The following is a 22,231-nucleotide window of genomic DNA, read 5'->3' on the forward strand; positions in this document are numbered from 1 at the left end:
CTTTTTAAACTTGAACTCCTTGTTTACTGTACCCCAGAGGTGGATTAATTACAAGCTTTCATGCTAAGCTCCTTGAAGTACTTTTTAATTATATCAATCTGTGATATTGAGAAGTTATAATTTCACTGGTAGAAAGACATGAAGTGAGTTACAGATATAACAGTTGTCTAATTGCTAGAGTTTAATGATTTACATTGACATCTGCTTTTGCCTGTCCAGCATCTTTTCATCTTCCTATGGGAATAGAGACTCTTTTCTTGTGGGAAACATATTCTACATAATTTAGGTGGTGCCAACTCCTTTATCTCTTTCCTCTCCCTTTATCTCATCTCAAGGATTGGTCACATCACTGCTTGACTAATTGAAACTCGTATGCTTTGAGCCCCAGTGACTGTAGGTGAAGTGTAGGTAATCAACCTCAGGTAAGTGGGTTTGTGTTCTTTTCTGGACCTTATGATGGAGCTATTGGACCACTGTTTTATTCTTCTAAGCCTCTAACCTAGTACTATGGAATTCAGGCTTTTTTCAGCCGTCCTGCCACTGAAAGCAGAATCTTATACAAAGAGAGAGGAGCAAAAAAGATGATGCATGGATGACATTGAGGCCTCTAGATCCAGCCCTACCCAAAGCTCTGAACCTTTTATACTCATTTTTCTATTCCCTGAGGAAATGATATATATAAATATAATATTTCAATGTATGTAAGTTATATAAAATTGTTCATATAAATTAAGATTCCTTGTACCTTAAGCCAGTGGTGATGGACTTATAGCATATGAGTTGGTTGTTTCTTTTAAGACAAAAAATGTTAAAGAGTGAGTTGTTTTTCCTAACCTGAAATCTCAGTATTCAGGTTTATTGCAGTGTTGGTACTTTGTGATAAGTAAGTGGGTTTTGGGCTGCAGTGTAGGTACTTTTCTCTAAAAGTTTGCCATCATTGCCTTAAAAGTTTGGATATAAAAAGTGAGCAATCTCTAGGTACGTATTCAACCTCTGCAGATGTTTTGAGATTCACTAGAATCACTGCTCAACTCTGATTTTCTCTAACATCTATATAATTCCCCAAATGGTCAAGGGGACTCTGTTTGCCATCAGATACTGTTCAGCTTCTCCATACAGACACAGAAAGCTAATGACAGAGCTCTTTACTGGGCAATATTACTCCTGGACAAACGTTGCAGAAGAGGAAGTCATCAAACAGACAAAGCTCAAAGGAGAAGCCGGGGAAACTCTCTCCCTCCACAAATGCCACCATTTCTGTTCACAGCTTTGGTCCAACTTGCCTTCTGTTGCCCTAGAATACTTCTTGGCTCAATGAGGCAACAGGTCTTCTGTCTCTAGTGTCAGCGATGGAAAAAGGAAACATCTCAGCTTCCACAAGTTGCTTCTGCTCAGTATTTTCGGCAGGGTGTTAACAAGGAGATCTGGGTTTATAAAAGTGATATGCAAGAGCACGTATCCCAGCAGCCTGACCACAAATAGGACGATGAAAAAGAGACAGTGAAAAATCCTGAAAAGAAAGGTCCAGGAAGCTGTGTTAACTAGAGGTTAGGAAATGCAGAACAAAGTCGAGTCATAATAGTCATAAATGCATATGGCTCCTCAATACCCTAATATCTCCCATTAGTTATGGTCATCTTTCCTGTAACTATAAAGACAGCCCCTTTCCCACATGCTGGTTGACCCTCTTACTGGGTTTTACTATCTTTGTGGCATGTATCACTATTCTAAAATAATCAGTTCTTTTATTTTTTATTTACTTCATTTCTATGAATTATTTTCCAAAGGTTTTGCATCAAATGACACCCCATCAGCAAGGTATATATTTTTGTGGACCCATGTCCTCTCCAACATTTAATATTATCAGGTTTTAAAAATTATGCCAATAAATGAATGTAAAGTAACATCTCTTTTAGTTTCAATTTAAATTTCTCTGATTAAAAATGATACTGAACATCTATTCATAATTTACTGGTTTTGTGTGTCTCTTCTTGCCCGTTTATATACTAGTTTGAGCTTTTCATATTGACTTGTAGTTCTTGTGTTATTTCAACCTTTTCCCATTATGTGTAGTGTTTCCCCAAGTGTATAATTTTTACTTGATCTAAGGTATTAAGGAACAAAATTTCTTAATGTTAACATTGCTTTCTGTCCTGTTTTAAAAATAATTTCCTACTGCAAGACTGGGAAGACACTCATTGTTTTTTTTAAATTTTTTAAATTAAAACTCAATAGTTGTTTTAAAATGTATTTACAAATTCTGTTATTTTTTGCTTCAAGAGATTTCCCTTCATTGTAGTGTGGATGGGACTTATTGATTTGTTTCTTCAGAAAGGAACATGGCAGATATCACAATGTCTTCCTAGACTACCCCACAAAAACACGGTGGCTTCCTCTGACTCCTGGAGGGAAGCCAGCTATCACACTGTGAGGACATGCAAGCAGCCCATTGGAGAGGCCCACGTGTGGAGGAAAAGACTGCCTGCCAAGCGCTAGAAAAGTCATGAAGCAGATAAGAGTAAATTGCTTTCCAGATAGAACCTCCAGCCAAAGACAAGCCTTGAAATGACTGCAACTTTGGTCAACTTTTTGATGACAGCCTCAAGACAGATCCTGAGACATGCTGTCTTAGTTAAGATCACAGAAAAGTGGCTCATAGAAATCTAAGGAAATGTTTGTTGTTAAAACCACTGTTTTTTTGGGGGGTGGGGTGAGGGGGATCTTCCTTATGCAGCAAACATAAAATAATTTTATACATTTTTTTGTTTGTGTTGACATTCAGATCTTTAATGCATGCTCTTTGTGTGTTATATGTAGTGGTCCAGTCTTGTGCTGACCTGATAGCTGTTTCTCCTGAACTGCTCTTACTGAACTATTCTTCCTTCTCCTCTAAGATTTGACCACAGTCACACACCAAAGCGCCAAAGCGCCTGTGTGCCCTGTTTCTGTTACTCAAGACCCAAACCGGCCACCCTACTGGTCAGCTGTCCCATTTCTTTGCCAGTTGCCACAAGACTGCAACTGCTATCACCTCACAGAAGGCCTGATATCTAGAAGGATATAGGCCACCTTTTATGTTCTTTAAAATTATCTAGGTTATTCTTGATTCTACTGTTCCATATATAGCACATTTTAGGACCCTTCCACTCAATTCTATGAAAAATTTTTTGGGGAGTTTGATAGGAATTGAATTATTTGAAGACAATTGGTATTTATGATATAAGTTTTCTATACATTATCATGGTGTTTTTCTTATTTCCTTCATATTATCATTAAAATTTCCTAATAACTTTCTATCAACTTTACTCTGGCAATCTTGATTTCATTAATTACTTAGACTTTCTGATTTTCAAATAATTTTCACAAGCAAGCCTCTACATTATCCTTTCCAGGTGTGCCAGGACAAATTCACTACCTACTTTTTCAGAAACGATTCCATCCTCACCAGCTTTCTCAAGCTTTCTTCTATAATTATCGTGTGACAAGAGCCAGAATTTATTTACTACAGCAGATTAGGCAGAGTTACAATAGAAGGTTTACAAACCCTTCCCAACCTGTCTCTCTCAGACTGAATACAGTGTTTATGGGAAAGCTCTGGGATTATGCTCCCAGAGAAACCCAAGAAATAACCTAGTTTCCTTCTCTTGATTTACTTCCCAGTCTACTAGGATCCTGCAAGGTATAGAAGCAGAACCAAAAGCAACACATTTAGAGTTAGATATGGTTGGCTACAGCTGCAGAATGTCTTTGTTCAGGTTCCCTTCCACACACCAGCGCTCTTCACAACAGCTCATCCTTATCCTACCCAGGAGATTTTATGCTGGGTTTGGGTGCTATAGTAAGCCTAGGCTTCATGGGGAAAATTCTGCTAGGTCTTACAAAAGGGTCGTATGTAAGGATATTGGACTATGTAACATTCCACTTATCTGGTATAAAGGGTGTTCTTCTTAAGCAAATTTCTCAAACAATTGGAACTGATATTTTAACATCAATAACTCTACATTAACCATTTTGATGGAACTCTTGAAATCGTATTTCATACCACTTTAAATGTATGTTTCTGCTTTCTTAAACAGATCATGTTGAACATAATTTGACCTTTTCTTGACAGTGTAGGAACTTCATGAATAATAATTTTACTTCGCTGCTCAGTGATTCCTTCTGGAAAAATATCCACACAACTGTTTGAATCTTGAGTTCCTTCTCAGTATAACAAGCTTTTTTGAGACATTACTATGTGCAGGACACTAATAGGTGCTTGTTTTGCAATCATTTTCTCTCTCTCTCTTCTATCGGCTGTCAGGAAGTGGTAACCTTGTGCCCAGGAGCACTTTAATCCATTTCTAGGCAAATGTTGCTGCTGGGAAACAGTGTACATCAGCTTAGTGAAAATTGTGAAAAAGAAAGAAATACAAGAGTCACCGTATCTATTTTGAGGTGATCAGGATTCTTTTTTTTTTTTCTTCTTAATAGACTGTTGATTTATCACATTGGAAAGTTGAGATTAATTTGCCTTTGGTTAATGAAGTCATAATGCTAGACTGTAGTTGATTATACTAGTTTGCTGACTTGACATGTGAGCTCATGTGTGTGCGTGTGTGTTTGTGTGCATAAAGTATTTCTGGTCTACATTTGCTTCCTGCCAGGACAGCTAAATAGTGCTCTTAGTTTTCCAGGAAGCTTACATGAAGATGTTTTGCTTACCTTTTACACAACCATGTTGCTGTTTTTGGGAAAGAAGTGCACTGGAAGAAGAAAAGAAAACATTGATAAAGAGGGACTGGCTGGAAGCTATTATCATTGTCAAATAGTATTTAGCGAGGTATTCATGAAATATAAATTTAGAAAATATTTTACAATTTTTTTCAAATGGGTAAGTGCACATACTTTTCAAAGATGGAAGTCTTTTGCACACTTATTACAACTGTAATTTTTATTACCATTTTTCATACTAATATGAATAAAGTAAGGTGCAGAAAGATTTAGCATGATGTGGAAGATTGCATAGCTAGTAAGTGGTTAGACTGGGCTTGAGCACTGGCTCCTTCTTCTTCTTAGTTCTGTAAACTGTACCTGTGTTCCTCCTACTGTGAAGAACCTTCCAGGTTATGTAGATTTCACAAACATTTCCTAAGAGAGAAGTTTTGGAAACTATAATAATATAAAAATGAAGATTTATAGATTTCGGTGGCATTTCTTTTCCAAAATATTTTCTCATCTATTTATTTGAGGTTTTACCTTCCTTTGATATCAAAAAGAAGAGAAATTACTATCAGATTTTAGAGTTGTAGAAATGAGTTCACAGAATTATAATTAGAAACTTTCTGAGTTATGAAATCAGGTCTATAGCTCAAGTGGGGTTGTGTTGTATGCCAGATAGTCAATTATTCAGGGAGCCTCTCTGTGAACTTATTTAAATATCAGTAGGTCACTGTTAAGGTTTATATCTAGATGTCCCCCCAAAGCCTCATGGGCTCATATGTGTAGCTTTTGGGAGGTGAGAGTATTGTGTTTGTGTGATGCTAAATTAGAGGCATGTAGCAATTGGATTAGTTATTTGATTGGTTTAGCATAGTTTTGGCTGTGGATAATGAGAAGGCCCACTTTGGGTATGAATGGTATGAATCAATAGGCTTGTAATTTGGATGGAATAAAAAGGGAAAGAAAGACCTGCTACTTTCTGCTTTCTGCCTTCTTTCCATGGACTGTTTCTCCTCAATTATACCCTCTGCTACACTTCCCTGCCTTTGTGCAAGCCAACTATGGACTGAAACTTCTACAAACTGTGAGTCAAAATAAACATTTCCTCCTTCAGCTTGTGTGTGTTGGACACTTTGTCCCACCAAAGGGAAAAAATAACTAAGCCAGCTGATTTACTTAATGATGAAAGTTCTGTTTTTTGTCTGATAGCTGGTTAGAAGGAATAGTTTAATGATCCAGGGGATAAAGATGGTTGAACATGCTTTGGCTGATTCTAGAAAGCTGGGTCCAGTCAATTTTAGGACACGTTTTTTGCAGAGTGAAACATGTAAACTTGGGAGCCACAACAACTTGCTTAGGACAGTGAGATTTACAGTTACCATAGACATGTTCTAACAGAACTCAAATTCCTGGATAATAGGATAATGGCCAATAATTTGTATGTTCTTTTAGAGAAGAGGTGAAGGCTTTGTTGATATTATCAAAACTAGTTATTTTGCCTGCATAAAATGTCTGGGCCATATAAAAGAAAAACTTAGATTCTAACAAATGTTTGTGTTTTTGAAAGAATCTCTCAACAAGTTGCTAATTTGCCAAGGTTGGGCTTGAACTCATGATCCTTCTGCTCTAGCCTTCCGAGAGTGTGAGGATTACAGACGTGCACTACTATGCCAGGTGCATTTATCTTTTAAATCTGTGTGTTTACAATAAGATACCAGGCTTGGTGCTCTATATTCAGGAATGCTGCCTCCTTCAGATTTTTTTGTGTGGTCTTGTATTTTGTAGATTTAAATATGGACATGAAGTTGTATTATAAAGAAGCAATTGTTCACAAGATGTGATTGAAAAATATAATGAAGTTAGTTGTGGTGATGTATGCCTGTAGTTTTAGCACTGAGGAGGCTGAGGCTGGAGGGTTACTGTGAATTCAAGGGCAGATTGGACTACACAGTGAGCTTAAGTCCAGCCTGAACTACATAGCAAGATCCTGTGTCAAAAAACCAAATATCAAAAACCAAAACAAACAAATGACCAAACACAAAAAAAGAAAGATAAATACGCTGAATACTTAAATTTAAAAATTACTTAAATTCTTTCCTCCTTTTGAACACATTTATTCCATAGCTTTTGCTGAAGCAGTTCTGGAAGTCCTCTTTCATGCCTTCACCACTCATGATAAAAATTATAGTGAATGCTGCTTCTGAGTATCATCCAATGGAAAGGCATGCTCATAAAAGCATTAAGGTGTGACCTCATCCACCTTACTTACTGTGTCTGGCACCATGTGATTTCTGGTTCTTCCTCAAAGTCAAAATGACCATGAAAGGAAAGCACTTAGAATTGATACAGGACATCTCTGTAGCTATGACAGCATAACTAGACACTCACAAAAGAGGATATTCCAGAGCTGTTTCAAAAAGTGACAAAAATGAGTTCTGATGAAAGAGGTTCATGGCAATGTCTTTTACATAATACATTTTAAAATATTTTTAACATTAACTGAAATTTTTGATCATACGCCATATGTGATACCTCCTAGGCTAACTCTGATGAAAGGGTGACAGATGCCTCGGGCTTTGTGTGTAAATGATCTGTCATTATACTGGGATCCACAGGAAAGAGCACCATGCCTTCAGGATTTGGGAAGAGGCGAGTGAGAGCCATGTACTGACCTTGTTTTACAGAGCATCCCCTCCTTGCTTTCATTCTGAATTCTCTTAGATCTTGGGCTAATTTTTGGAGAATGTGTCATTCATTATGGCCTTAAGTGGGGAATGGCAGCTGTTCCTTAAAATCTTGTTTGTTGTTTTAGAAGTAGAGTGCTTTGGAATAATAGCAATTCGTAGAAAATGCACATGAACTTGAACCGAGTGTGTGTTTGGTGACTTACATTCCCTGGAAACCCGTCAAAAGTGAGTGATCCTAAGAGGAGCTGAAGATGGTATGGTTCACTTACCTCATTATTTTGATCTTCACAGTTTCTCCTCAGAGAGTCCATGCTCAAGACTTTTGATCTAGAAAGTAGAGTAGGATTCAAGTATTATACTACAGGATGGTGATTAAAACACAGATTTATCATCTAAAGGTACATTCTCTAACGCCATAGCAACTGACTCCATGTGACTATTTAAATTAAATTAAATCAAGCTTCTGTGTACCTACCACCATTGGAGACTTGCCTCCTGTGGGCAGCCAGCATTGGCAGGGAGAAACAGCCAGAGCTGCCTCTGCACATATGCTGCCTTTGGGAAGCTTACTTCCCTCAGATAACCATCACGGGTGGGGGAAAAAAGCCAGATATGTCCCGTGTGCTCACAGGCTACCCTCAGAGACTCTTGCTTCTCATGGGCAGCCAGTGAAGGCTGAAAAAATTGGACAAACACATCCCTGTGTGCCTGCTGCCACATAGGCTGAGAGAAGCAGCCGCCCTGCCACCATGCACCCATGGCCATTGGGGAAGCCTCTGTGTAGCTGCAATGGTCTGGAGAATCCTGCCCCATACCTCACTTCCTCCCTGGGAACCTGACCAATTATTGTCCTACACTGTGGAGTGTCAGCCTTGTGGGAAGTACCTGTGATCCCACAACTGGCTTCTTGGGAGCAATCCAGGAAAATGTCAAGATGAAGGAGCAAAAGGCAGTGTCAGACTTCCAGCCCACATAGAGTGAATACTGGAGATACAGACATGGGAGAAAATGGAAGTCACACACCTGAAATCTCTGAAAGGATAGCAACTGAAAACATCATGGAGATAGAAGAGCAATCGCATCAGAAATAATGTATCAGGTAAAAGAAGAAATCACAAACACAATGAAATAATTGCTGAACATATATAAAGACAGAAAAGAGGACGATAGGAAAATGATAGAAATCTTGAATGAACAATATAGAAAGGAATTACAATTCATGAAACAGAGTCAAAAAGACATCCAGGAAATTAAAAATTTCATTGAAAGCTGGAAAAACTGCTTAAAAGAGATTGAAGATAGACTTTCAGACCTTGAAGACAGGATTGCAGCTAGTGATTACAAAAGAAAAAGTTCTCTTAAAAATAACAAGGACCAGGAAATAACAATTCAACAACTGCAAGAAGACACAAAGAACAATAATTTAAGAGTGCTAAGTGAGGGCCAACACACATGACATAAAAAGACTATTTACAGAAGTAATAGCAAAACTTTCTAAACAAGAGAAAGGGATCTGGCATATAGATAAACATGGTATACAGAACTCCAACTAGGCCTAAGCAAAATTATCTACACCCAGGTTTATAATAATCAGATTCCAAAAATTCAGCACAAGAACAGTATATTAAATGCTGTTTAATATACTATAGAAAAGAAACAGATCACCTAAAAAGGAAAACCCATGAGAATCATGGCAGACTTCTTAACACAAACCATCAAGTCACGAAGAGTTGGAGCATAGTGTTTCAAATTCTGAAAGACAGCAAGTTCCAACCAAGATTGATGTACCCTGCAAAACTACCTTTCAAAATTGATGGAAAAATAAAATACTTTCATGACAAGGAACATCTGAAGGAATTCATTAGCACTGAACCAAAGAGGGCTAAAGGATATTCTAGAGATAAATAAAGATGATGGTGGTTTCAGGAACAGCAGCAGAGAGGGATCACCACCCAGGACATGCAATTGAATACAGGGGAAAAGCGGGGAGCCAACAACAGGAGAATAGCATGGCAGAGACAAACCAATGTATGCTGGTTGTAACCACTAATGTAGATGGTTCTCAATTCACCAATAAAAAGAAACACAGGGAGAATGGATCAAAAAACAATATCTACTATTAGCATGCTGTATACAAGAAGCACATTTAACTCAAAAAGAAATTTATAGACCGAAAGTCAAAGAAGAGAAATCAATGTTACATGCAACAGGAAACCAGAAAAAAAGCAGGTTTAGCTTTCTTATCAACCACAGAATGGATAAGAAACATATGATGTTTTCATACAATGGGAAGCTACTCAGCTATAAGGAAGGATAATCTCAAGGCTCTTGTAAGTAAATGGATGCAACTTGAGGTCACGCTCATGGGTGAAATGGTTTGAACTCTTATGGTGAACACTGTGTTATCTCCTAGCAAAAAAACCTGAAGGAGTTAGTGGGATCCACAATAAATATTATGAAAATGATATGGGAGGAAACATCTAAAAAGGGAAGATAGTACCATTGTTAACTTCATATTACCTTGTTTTGAATTTCTTGTTTTCATAGTTTTGCTAGCTTTGGTTATATTCTGTCTTGTTCTGTTTCATTTTATTGTTTGATGGTATGGGCAGCTATTTTGAAGATAATGGGATGTATTATGGTAGTCATTATTGATTTCTTATTACATTTTTTTTATTTTAAAGAGTATAAAATTAAACATAACAAAGTGGAACAAAACAGATTGCAAGAAAACAATTTAAGAAACACAGATTTCAAAGCAACACCACCGGAGATCTTCCCTGTCTATCATATTGTCTCTTGTTTTCTTCCAAATAGTTGTCCATATCTTCACACACAGTGAATACATACCGAACAAAATAGGACTAAACTGATCAGAGCAGGATGATGAAGGAAGGCATTTTAGGTCTTCAAGACGAGACAATAGAGAAGTCAACAATGGCTGCCATAATGTCTCTTGTTCTGGTCAAAGTAGTTGTCCACACCTTCACGTATATTGAAATTAAACAAAAGAAAACAGACTAATATCACTCTGGACAGAGAGTAATAGTATTGCTAGATTTTATATCATGATGCTACGGAATTAGCACTGGGTACCTTACTGTCTCTTTTTCTTCAAAGTATCTGTTCATTATGGTGTGTATTATATAATCTATTTTCGTAAACTCTTTAGAAGTTCTACACATGTGTGACTCTCTACCTGTATACCTATCCTTTCTGTATTAGAGGGAAAAGCAAATAGAAACAAGACAACAAAACAAATTCCTAGAAAATCAAGAAATGAAAGAGACATATAAAACCACAATACTAGGTGATCTACAGTAGTTACTATGCTGTTTTTTGTTATTTTCAATAGAATTGTCTATATCATCAAGCATAGTACAATTGAACATAGCACCAATTGAACATACATAGAATATAGTACATAGTACCATAGCAATATTAATAAAAACAAAACAATGGAGATATTATAGGACTTCAAAAGCAGTTAATAATCAAGCCAGAATGGATATCTATTGAAACTTGTAATATCTGGTTTTGAAGTCCTGTAATGTTTTCATTCCTTTGTTTTGATTGGTTTTATTCTGTTTCCTTTTGCTTGATTTTACTATGTCTGATGGTATGGATAACTATTTTGCAGAGAACTATTTTGAAAACAAGAGACATTATGGTGGCCATTGATAATTTCCTATTGTTTTGAAATCTTGTGTCACTTTCATTGTACAGTTCTGGTTAGCTTTATTATGTTTTATTTTGTTTGGATTTATTCTCTAAAATATTAAATCAAATTAATAAAATGAAAGTTATTTCCTTTATCACACTAGTACCTTTCAAACACTCAGCAGGCACCTGTTGGGTAACATGAAGATTTTTACATGATTATATATTAGAATCTTCACTTAATCTAACAGTAAAGCTTCCTTAGTGCTCAGAAAGGATCCTAGAGACATGGAGGTGTCTTTTAGGAGCAAGGGCCTCCAGGTCCTAGGACCCTGGCTTCCAGGCCACCGTTTGTATGTGGCCTGTTTAGAGGCTGCATACAGCTTTGATTTAATATTTAATAACTATTTAATAAATGGTAATATAGTTTTACTAAGTTTTATCATAAAAAGAGGGTCAAGAAATGAAGGTGAGGATTTTGGATTTGTACCATTTATACTCTTGAAGTCAAGGAATAGGGGCATATACTTTCTTATTTTTAATTGTCATATTTAGAGCTTAATATAGTAGCCAGGTTTGAGCTTCATAGTACTGTATCTGTAGGGTGTCTAGAGATGAGGCTCAGCTCCTGCCTGGATGGGTGATCTACTCAGATTTGGGGAAAGGGAGAATGGTATTACTTTCAAGGCCTTTCTTGAAATGTAAAGATTATCTTGTCAAAGTGCCTGCCCCACACACCTTTAAAATACAAGCTTTGCTCATTATGTTTTGCTCATACTATAAGCCCAAATAATACTGTGATAAAATTACTAAGGAACGTGTATTTATGTAGTCTCTTTTTAGGGAGGGAATTATACAGTTTGGGTGGTCTAGCAGGACTCAGCCAGATCACTACGGAAGGGGAGATGTGCGCCCTGACTGAGCTGGAGGAGGAGTTACCACTAAACCACGGTGTTCTTTTATTTGCCAAAGCTCACACTTCTCTCTCAAGGAAACGAGTCTCTAGCTCTTCTTCTATCCTCCTCAAGGTTTCCTGGTACTTCTGTAGAGAAGGGAAAAGAAGCCACAGTTACTTCTTACACACTATGGTTTTCTAAACATATAAGCATTATTTAAATTTTTTGGTTTTTTCATACGTAGTAGCAGTATCTTATGCTTACATTCCTTGTGTGGCATTAATACGCATGTACAACACACCTTATTGCTTTTTTCATCCCCCTTCCCTCCCTTCTTCTTTCCTCTATGTCTTGATGCCCTTTCCATTCGAGAAAGATCTACCTCTCCATTTCTTATTAGCTTTTATTTTGCCCTTCCTTCATATTTTGAGTTTCTGTTGTAAGAGAAACTATGCCATAGTTAGGCTTGTGTGCCTGGTTTATTTCACTGAACTTTATGGTCTCTACCGACCCTAAGCACTTACTACACTGCAGCCTTAATATTTGGTGTTCCTGCTGTCATTCACTCTGCTCTTACAGCCCCCCACTGCTGCTCCTGATCTCTGACTATACCTCATCGCTGGCATTGGAAATAGCTGGACGTGCTCAATACCAGTGGAATTACTGGGGAGTCAAGGAAAAATAAAGTGATAATGGTGATGGTTTGTTGCTAACTTTAAAGATTCCTTCAGAGCACCACCGTGCAAAAGCTAAAATTCTTGTGGATAGTAGGTTTTGAACAGCCTAGTTCCATTCCATCCTATCCCTTCATAACCTTTTTGCTGTCCCTTGCCCAAGACGCTGTACCTTTATGCAGAGGGCTTGGTCCTCACAGAGCTGGACTACAAATGCATAGTCTTCTATTATCTGAGGAACCAAAATTGGATCTTACATTTTTCTCAGTAAATTGCTATAAGAACAGGAGTTAAACTGTCATAGACTCAAAATGCAGTCTTCTAATTATTCTTTTTTTCTGTGCCTATATATTTATTTCATTTTGGAAGTGCTTTATAAATTGTGTTTCATAGTCCAAATGAGAATTGGGGTAAGTTGGGAGAAAAAGATACAGAGGATAGGATGCAACCTGCAAAATGTAAATGAAGGTGTCATAGGGGAGTGTGGGTTCCATCTTATCACCTGCTTTTCCCAAAAACGCCCTCACACTGAACACTGGTTATAAGTCAATCATTTACGGAATGTATTAGATTGGCCAAAGATTAAGTATCCCTTTCTTGGGGAGAAGTAACATTGAGGTCCTTGTTGTACCTTGGCCAGTTTCTTTTCTTGGTCTGCACAGGAAGCTTCCAGTTGCTGTAACTTAACCTACAGAAAGGAAAGGAGGCTAGTAATTCAGCAAGGTGAAAATACCCTCGTCTCAAAGATCATCTCCCAGGCTACTGAGAAGTATGAGGGCACCATTTCAGGTGTCTTTTTGATGGAGAAATTAAACCACACAATGCCTTGCAACTTCTTGGTGAACCTACTCCTCCACATATAACTTTCATCTGGTCCTGTTCTCACCCCTAAACTTTAATTCTTGTCTTTCTTAGCTTTTCCATTTGGAAATACAATCAGTCTTGTAAAACTTTGCTCCTTCTTTTGCTTTTTTAAGTCACTGAATCCAAGGCTTTTGCTCACTTCTTTACCTTTATCCGTATTTCTTCTTCTAGATTCTTACCCTAAACACAGAAAACACTGTTCTGTATCAGGCAGTGAAAAGGGTTCGGGTGTATGTGGTAGTGCTGAGGTAGTATTGGGGAACAGATGGACTCGCCAGCCTCACAGAGAGACATTTAATTGGGAGTCATAACAAACAACATGATTATGGCATGTGATATAAAGGAATTAAAAACATTAAAAATACAATTTAGTGCATGTTGGTGGTATGAGGGGGTGATGTGATAGTGGTCCAGAGAGGGAATACTTGAGCAGAAATCTAAATGAGAAATAGTAGCAAAATGGAGATCTGAAATACGTTCCTGGCGAGGTTATTGCCCAGTCAATATTGGAGGGTAGGTAAGTTTTGTTGTGCATGACGTGAGGCTTCTGGTAGGTGGAGAACAAGTGGGAAAGGCAGAGAAGGACTGGATTATGTAAGACTTTGCAGCTTCTAAAGACAGTTTGGTTCTTTGTGGTAACACGAAGCCAGGAGAAGGCTTGAAGTATCAATGTACACACTGACTTGCATGTTTAAAAGCAGATATTTCTGTGTATGGAAGATGGCTTTTTCAGGATTAAGAGCAGAAAGACTAAATCTAGGAGACTAAATTTCAATAGTCCAGGCTATGGTGTTTTGCAGAAGCGTCATAGTAGCAATTGTTTTCTCTATCTTTTATATCTAGCCAGTCAAATAATTCAAGAGACAGTTTCAGCCCACTGGTGTGAGTCATAGGGGTTGAAGCAAGTATACCATTAAGCGGCTGAATTCCTTTATATATCTCAGCCAGATTTTAGATCAAAAAGTTATGTGACTCTCTGAGCGCTTAGCATTCAAAAGAAAAAAGAATATTTTATACACAATCTCATTATCCTCAAGCTGAGGCTGGAAGGGTGTGATTACACTGCCCAAATTCACACACCAAATTAAGTGCTGAAGCTAAGATTTAAACAAGAGATTTTTCAAGTGCTTGAATTGCTGCATATGCATTGGTGCCCTGCTCTTTCTAACAGAAGACAGAACAAACCATCTGACTTCAGAATGAAATTATTTACAGAGGGCAGGAGGAGGAGAATTCAGCCCTTAGGAGCTCAGACTGAAACCTGAAATGGGAGAAAATGTCAAAGCATTCACTCCAAGTTTGCCTTCATTTCTGATTGGACAGCGTGTCTCCTGGTTACACAGTCTAACCTCATTCAGGATACTTTTTCCATTTACCTGCAGCTCTTCTGAGTTGCTGTCCAGATCACATTGTGCATACTTTGTTATCTTGTATGGTTTCCTTGCAAGCTACAGTTTCAAATAAAAATATATATTTCAAATAAAAATACATTAAGTAAAATAGTCAAGAAGACCAGGACTTGTTTTGATGTGTGTGGATCAGTAATTACAGTTTGATAAAAGATGTCAGACGATGGTCCCTTAGGAGATATTTCATGTTCTGTAGAAATATCTTTATTCTACCTATATCCTCTTTTCACTAGGATAACATCCACTCAAGGCAAGGTACTGCCCTGGACTCCTGATTCCTGCAAGGCTGTTCAGGTCACAGGTCAGAGTGTGGGGTGACCACAGGAAGCCCATTGTTCTTGGAACAGGGGTTGTTGAGGTAGAGGCCATGGCTAGCTGAGGGAGAGGAAATCACTGGAGATTAAGTTAGTTGTATCTGTGCATTTCAGTCTCTGTTGAAAGTAAAATTAACCTCGTAGCATATAGGTACCAGTCAGTCATTTCTACAGAGCATCTGTTGGAATCTATTTTCTTGTAAGAAAACAAAGAAAGCATGCCTATGATCACTAAATATCTCATTCACCCTTTTATAACTTGTTCCCTGACAAAAATGGTGGCTTACAGGATTAAGCCTCAGTCTTAGGACAGTGGGTCACAGATAGTACCCCTTTGAGCTCAGGCCTCTTTGATGCAGGGATTTCTTCCCTCTCTTGCCTCTTAGGTTAACGAGGGTGCTATGGGGACTCTGGGGAACACAGAGCTCCACCACACCTTTCTCTGCAGTTCTGTTATACTATGGACCAGAGTCTCGTTCTTCCTTTCCTGGGGAGAGAAAGAAGTAAAAGTATAAGTCTGCATTGGTACATCATCGCCATCTGTTCCAACGCAGCTAATCACTGTCCAATTCACTCCAGCAGTATTTTCCAGCAGTAACTCTATCTTACTTGCATGGTATAAGTAGATCTTGAGATCAAACCACAAGTTAAGTATACACCAACTCAACGGGAATATAGATCTCCATGTGTGGGGTTTCCCAACATTAAACATCACCAAAGAAACCCCACCCTCTACTTGTTCTCTTCCTTGCATGGACACACTTCGTCATGGCTTTGCATGTAAAAAGGGGAGACTAAGCTGTCCTGAAAGTTGTTGAAAGACAGAATGAAGGAAGAAACCTACTGAATGACTCTTTCCAGTTTCACACTTACAAGTTTGGCGCTTTTTTCCTCCAGCTCTTGTAAGGCTCTTTCCTTCTCTACTATCATGAAATTTTCTTTCTCCCATTCTTCATCTCTTGCTGAGTCTTCCATCTGGGTAATCTCACTTTCTAACCTGTGTGACACAAGAATGATGGATGACTCATGATTGGCCTTATAAAATACAGATGTCAGTTCTAAAGACATTTCAATAATGACATAGGTGTACTTCAAGTTGGAAACCCATCTTGATGGGATCTATTACTTCTTTATGAGATCAGAATTACTTCTGAGGCATGAAAAGTAAGATCTGCCCGATTTCCATGGCAAACACCCCAGTGTTCTCTCAACTTGGGTAAATACTACCCAGTTTGTAAATAATCTATTTGAAAAATTCAGTTTCAGTGTTCTAGCAAGAGAGAAACACCAAAAATGAAGAACATGCTTATTGCTTCAGAGGATACAGGTCTCTAGAGCAAGTACAAAAGTTTAGTTTTGCCTTTTCTTCTCCCCACTTTCCTTTGGAGTAAAAATTCCTCTTAAATCTCTGATACTTACCTCTGAATCTCATGCTCTTTCTCTTGGATTTTGAGAAGCATCTCCTGATTGGCTTCATCTATCCTCTGCATGTCCTTTTCAAGATCTGTGTTCAAGCTGATAATGTTCTTCTTTGACTGAGCCAATTTTAAGATTTCCATTTTCTCTGATCTATAAATTCAGTTCCCAAATGAATAAAAGTGGGTTATTTTAAGAGCAATAATTCCTGGGCCAAGAGAGATATTGAGAAGATACATTACTTACCAGGCTTGCTCTGCCTGGGACCATAAGCTTCCTTTTCTCATCTTTAAAAAGTTAAATTTCTTAATCATGCTGCACAACTTGTTTCAAGATTTCTCAACTTAAACAAGGGATATCTTTCTTGGGCTTTCTCCTCCAAAGTCCTCAAAATAATAGTGCACCTCCACACTGGTTTAATGAAAAACTGCTTCCTTAAATAGCCCCTTGCATTGGAGAGAATTGTTTCCCTTAGCAACCTTTTCTTAAGTTGTTCACAAAATCTGCTCATGAAATACACTTTTATTGGTATTTTTATCTAGGCACCTGGTACATCTCTTCTGGTTGGGCCTAGATTTATGCAGTGACAAGAAAGACTGCTACTCACTTCCATCTTTCCCTCTCTCACCCTACCTCTCTTTTTCTTTCATTGCCTACTAGAATGTTTGGGATTCTACCGAACAGTCACGCCACTGAACACACACAGATAGGCTTCAGGCTCAGCTTTCAAGAAGAGAAGTATCTTTAAAAAAAAATAAATTTGAGTAAAATAATTGATACTTTTAGAATAGTCTATAAAGTCTTCCCAACACATAGGAGGTTCTCAATAAACCTTTTATTGCTTGTGAATTAATTCATTGGTTTGTGTCCAAAGCAATTAGCCAGGAGTAGGATCACAAGGATTAGGGACTATTTGTTTTGGTCAGGAATAAAGGATGATATTGGGAAACAGAGCATTACCCAAGAAGAGCTGCCTTGGATGAAGAATTTACACTCGCTGTCACTTTATGAAGGAGTGAGATGCAATGAGAGATGGCTGGGTGGATACAGAAGGAAGAGAGAAGATGATGAAGAAATTCACAACAGACCTACTTCAAGCCTCGATCCTTGGGTGTGACTTTGCATGATGATGATTACTTACTTGTAATCTTGCTCAACTTGCTTTTGGTCTTCCATTGCAAGTTTTCTAAAATTCCAGCAGAGATGTATCTAATGAATTAGAGAAATGGATAAGTTAATGAAATACAGAATAACAAGGCTAGAAGCTCCCAAATAGAAACTAAATTGAAATTGTTTCCTCCCTCAGATCTCCCTAACTCATCCACAAACAAACCCAACCTTCTGTTTCTTCTGCACATAAGGACATGATAAGGGTAGAAAATTCAGTATGTGTTCTCCTAGAAGATACATTCAGAGACAGCTTAGGAATATAAATCTACTTGCAAATTTATACGTGAAGAAATGAAGGTTATCCATTGTTCTACATTCCTCTTTTCTCTAAACCAAGTTGCTCTCCTTAAAGCCCCAATGGCATGGACATGGGAGCATCACACATCTGACAAATACATCTGGTCTCTTGCCGGGCCCCAACATGGACTTTGGGATATTAACACAGTATTAAAGAGAACTCAGGAGACCAAGAGGAAGTAAATTATGTGGTCCTCTTAGCTCCTAAGTTTTTGCTTTTTGCCTATTTCTTCTTCAGACTCTACTTCCCTTCTGCTGTGTATTGTCTTCTGGTTCTGCCCTAGTCAGTTGGCTTCTGAAAAATCTAATGCTTTCCTACTGGGAAAGAATCTCAGTAGAATCTCAGAACCTTCTGAGGGGTTATGACACTGGATGTCACAGTGGGGTGGGTGGCAACAGTTTCTTCTTCGTGCAGTCAGGATCTCCGCTGGGTCCAAAGGTTTAGTAGTCAAGTCTGTCCTAAGCAGTGCTAGGATTCCATGGATCTGATTTCTGGGGCACATGAGGGAACAGACTGCCTTTCTTTTCCCTAGTGGATAAGCCTTCCTTCCTGCCCAAGAGTAGCTAAAATGGGAACTTCGGATCTTTTGGCTAGCAGCGTGATCTCACCATGTATATACCCAACCAGCTACTCATTCATACAGTAAATGTTTGAAGCACTGAAATACATCTGTGCTTGCCAGGTGCATGGGGAGGAAGAGTGAATGGAACAACCTAGAGCATTTCTTCTCTCAGGATTTACCTCAGAAGCGAAGTGCCCGCAGTGGGGTGTGTGTGTGTGTGTGTGTGTGTGTGTGTGTGTGTGTGTGTACTAGGGCATCACAATTTTATTTTTTTATTTAAAGAGAAAGAAAACAGAAAAAAGGGTAGAAATAATACAGAATTTCAGAAAAATAAACAGTAAGAAATCACTAGTTGATAAGTTATATATTGTCATCTTAGATATAGTTGTTCAAGTTACAAAATTAAAGCATACAAAGTTATATTCAAACAATGACACTGCAAACAGCTCTGCTCAGTGATCCAACAAAAACTTAGTAATATGGTTATCAGTCCTACACACTTGTTTTTTTATCTTAAAGAGGGTAAGATTAAACATGTCAAAACAGAACAAAACAGTTCATAAGGAAACAATTTAAACACTGATTTCAAAGCAAGTTCACTGGAGATCTTCACTGTCTATCTTATTGTCTCTAGTTTTCTTCCAAATAGTTGTCTCCATCTTCACACACATTGAATATATACTGAACATTATAGAACTAATCAAACCATTACAGGATGATGAAGGCTTTTTAGGTCTTCAAGATCTGATTTTGGGGAAGTCAATAATGACTACCGTAATGTCTCTCATTCTCTTCAAAGTAGCTGTCTTTATCTTTATTTATGCTGAAATTGAACATAAGAGACTAGACTAATATTACTCTGAACAGTTAATAATAGTATTGCTAGATTTTATATCAAAATGCTACAGAATTAGCATTGGGTTTCTCAGTGTCTCTCCTTCAGAGTATCTGTTCATTACATTGTGTATTATATAATCTGTTTCCATCAATAGTTTAGAAATTCTTCCCATGTGTGAATCTCTACATGTACATCTATCCTTTCTGTATTTTAGGGAAAAAGAGATCAAAACAAGATAACAAAACAAATTCCTAGAAAAACATGAAATGACAAAGACATATGAGACCACAATATTAGGTAATCTATATAGTTACTATGCTTTGTCTTGTTATTTTCAATAGGATTGTCCACATCATTGGCAGTATATAGTTAAGCATATCATTACATAGCTATTTTTATAAAAACACATCTTTGGAGACATTGTAGGACTTGAAAGCAGTTAATAATCAAAACTGGAATGTATATCTTTTAGATCTTGTCATCTTCAGAGCAGTTGTCCCTACTCTTAGATTTGATACTATCAAGCATACCAAATTCGAATAAAATCAGTCAAGGCAAAATAGTGGTCGAGCAAGCAAGTTTCAAATAAGATCAGTCATAATAAGACAATGTAAGTAATACAGGGTTTCAGTTTAAGTTAATAGGAAATTAAGGATAGTTACTATGGTATAACCTGTTATTTTTGAGTTAGCTGTCTGTGCCCTCAAATCTCATATGAGTAGACAGACCAGAACAAAATATAATCACGCTAAATAGAGTGATAATACTACTGTGGCTTTTAAATTCTGATACACTTATAACAATGTCCTCTGCCTTCCTTTTTTTAAGGCAGTTCCTCACCTTTCCCCTTCTCAGGATGCTTTGTATATTTTGGGTCCCAGTAGCTCCTTTAGTTTTTAGACTAGGGGGTCAACCTGTTATCGGTCTAAATGTTGTCGAACCTTTTTACCCCTGAGCTTAATCTTGAACTGTACTCCTTTACTTACTAAAGCCACAAAGGTTTTCCTTCCTTCCAGCTGTGTAGTTCTACACTGCACAAAGGTGTCGTAACTTTCCAACCTATCTGTGGCTGCTAGACGAGTTGTCCCTATTTCTCTCTGGTTTCCTGTCACATATAGCATTGTTTTCTCATCTTTGACTCTCAGTTTATTAACCCTCTTTCAGGTTGAGTGTATTTCCTATTCAGAGCATCTTGATGGATCCTGCCTCTTAATCTACTCTGCCTGTGTTTCTTTTTTTGTTAGTGTATGAAGGCTATCTATATTAAAGATTATAGCTTACTGTCTCTGCCTCATCTCTGCTATTCTATTCTTCTGCTATTATTTGTCCACTTTACTCCTTCATTCCACTGTCTGCCCCGTTCATTGAGGCCTTTCTGCCACTGTTGCTGGAATCTTGATATTTTTTCCTTTCTCTGGAATGTCCTTCAGTATTTTTTGTAGGGTTGGGTTGGTGGCCATGAACTCCCACAGTTCCTCATTTTTTTAAAAATTTCTATCTCTTGTCATGTTTCTGGTTTCTTTCAGATTGGTGTGTCCTGGGGTCTCTGGCCCACTCCGTATTGCTTAGGGTCTTTCTGAAGCGTGCTGACTGGGGTTTTGCTGCCCTCCCCAATTTGCTGTTATCTGAGGTACAGGCAAGGATGCAGGGATGGTGCAGGCTAGCCTCTAGCCTCTGTGCCAGTCCACCCGCAGTTTCTGTCAGGGACTTATGTTGTACCTTGTGGATGACACTGAGTTAGAGTTATGACCTTTTTGTCCTTGGCTATTGGGTTCCAACCAGAAGCGGAGCTCAGCCCCAGCAGAGCCTACCTATCCTCTCTGTGCCAGGGGCGGCTGACTGATGCTGCCACGGCCCAGGCTCTGCCCAACTGCAAGATGTCCTCCAGCCAGCGACAGCAGCCGCGGGACCCCATCCCCAGCACTCACGGGGAATCAACTCAACTTCTCCTCTTGACCACACCATGCTGCCATGCTGCGTCCTCCCGCCAAGGGCTCGGGACTCAACAATTCCTGTTATCAGCAGCCATTCCTTCAGCTCAACCTTGAATCTCCTGACTCCACGGCGCTCCCAGTACAGCGCATACCGGTCTCAGTGAGCCCACAGGGCTCCAGCCCTATACTCGCGTTTTTCCTTTCTTCCCAGAGATAGAGTCTAGCTTGATGTGGTTTTTCCACGTCTAGATCAACATCCTACCTCTTCAGAAAACTGTGTGGTGCAGTGCCCTACTTTGGTGCCCAGGTGCGTGGTCCTCTCCATGGCCTCCTCTGGCACAGGGCCCTGGCATCACAATTTTAAACTGAGTGGTGCAGAGAACACAGCTAGCCTGTCTCAATCCTGGAAGTGGTCAGTGTCTGTGGGAAAAAGTTTGGTGGGCAGGGAAGAACCTGGTCTGTGCAGGGTGAATGCAGTCCAGCAGAACCAAGAACACACATAGTTGTGCAAAGATCCAGGCTTTTCCCTTTGAAGGACATAGATTTCTAGCTTTTCCCTGTATCTGCCACTGTAAATGGCATTACAAAAAGAAATTTTAAAGGATACATTTTTTTCCTTTAGATATAAGCAGCTTGTCCAAACTTCTTTGAACTTAGAACATAAACCACTACCCCATCTCTCCTCTGGCCAGATGAATGAACAGAATAGAATATGCAGATGCTGGCCCCAGGAGGTCAATGTACAATTTCCTTTCCTTAATCAAGGGAGGGAGAGGTCAGTCCAAGAAGGATAAAACAAGCACAAAGG

General features: G+C 38.5%; 1 protein-coding gene across 5 annotated transcripts; it reads right to left on the bottom strand.

Moving 5' to 3' along the window:
• Positions 1 to 1,144: 1,144 nt before the first annotated feature.
• Positions 1,145 to 17,826, bottom strand: Tmco5a (transmembrane and coiled-coil domains 5A). 5 transcript variants are annotated; one of them, XM_063249692.1, is made up of 11 exons: positions 17,763 to 17,826; positions 16,625 to 16,774; positions 16,079 to 16,202; positions 15,642 to 15,692; positions 14,859 to 14,930; positions 13,250 to 13,306; positions 12,791 to 12,850; positions 12,026 to 12,090; positions 7,658 to 7,715; positions 4,705 to 4,745; positions 1,145 to 1,510 (listed from the first exon to the last, which is right to left on the bottom strand). In XM_063249692.1, the coding sequence occupies exons 1-11, from the start codon at positions 17,795 to 17,797 to the stop codon at positions 1,312 to 1,314; spliced, it is 912 nt and encodes a 303-aa protein (XP_063105762.1). In that variant the 5' UTR covers positions 17,798 to 17,826; the 3' UTR covers positions 1,145 to 1,311. The 5 variants fall into 5 exon arrangements, with proteins under 5 accessions (XP_063105762.1, XP_063105763.1, XP_063105764.1 ...); XM_063249693.1 differs by lacking the exon at positions 15,642 to 15,692; XM_063249694.1 differs by lacking the exon at positions 12,791 to 12,850.
• Between the last annotated feature and the right edge of the window lie 4,405 nt (positions 17,827 to 22,231).

Source organism: Cavia porcellus, unplaced genomic scaffold, assembly GCF_034190915.1.
Source record: "Cavia porcellus strain 051 isolate PalLab524CR breed Dunkin Hartley unplaced genomic scaffold, mCavPor4.1 scaffold_6, whole genome shotgun sequence".
NCBI lineage: Eukaryota > Metazoa > Chordata > Mammalia > Rodentia > Caviidae > Cavia > Cavia porcellus.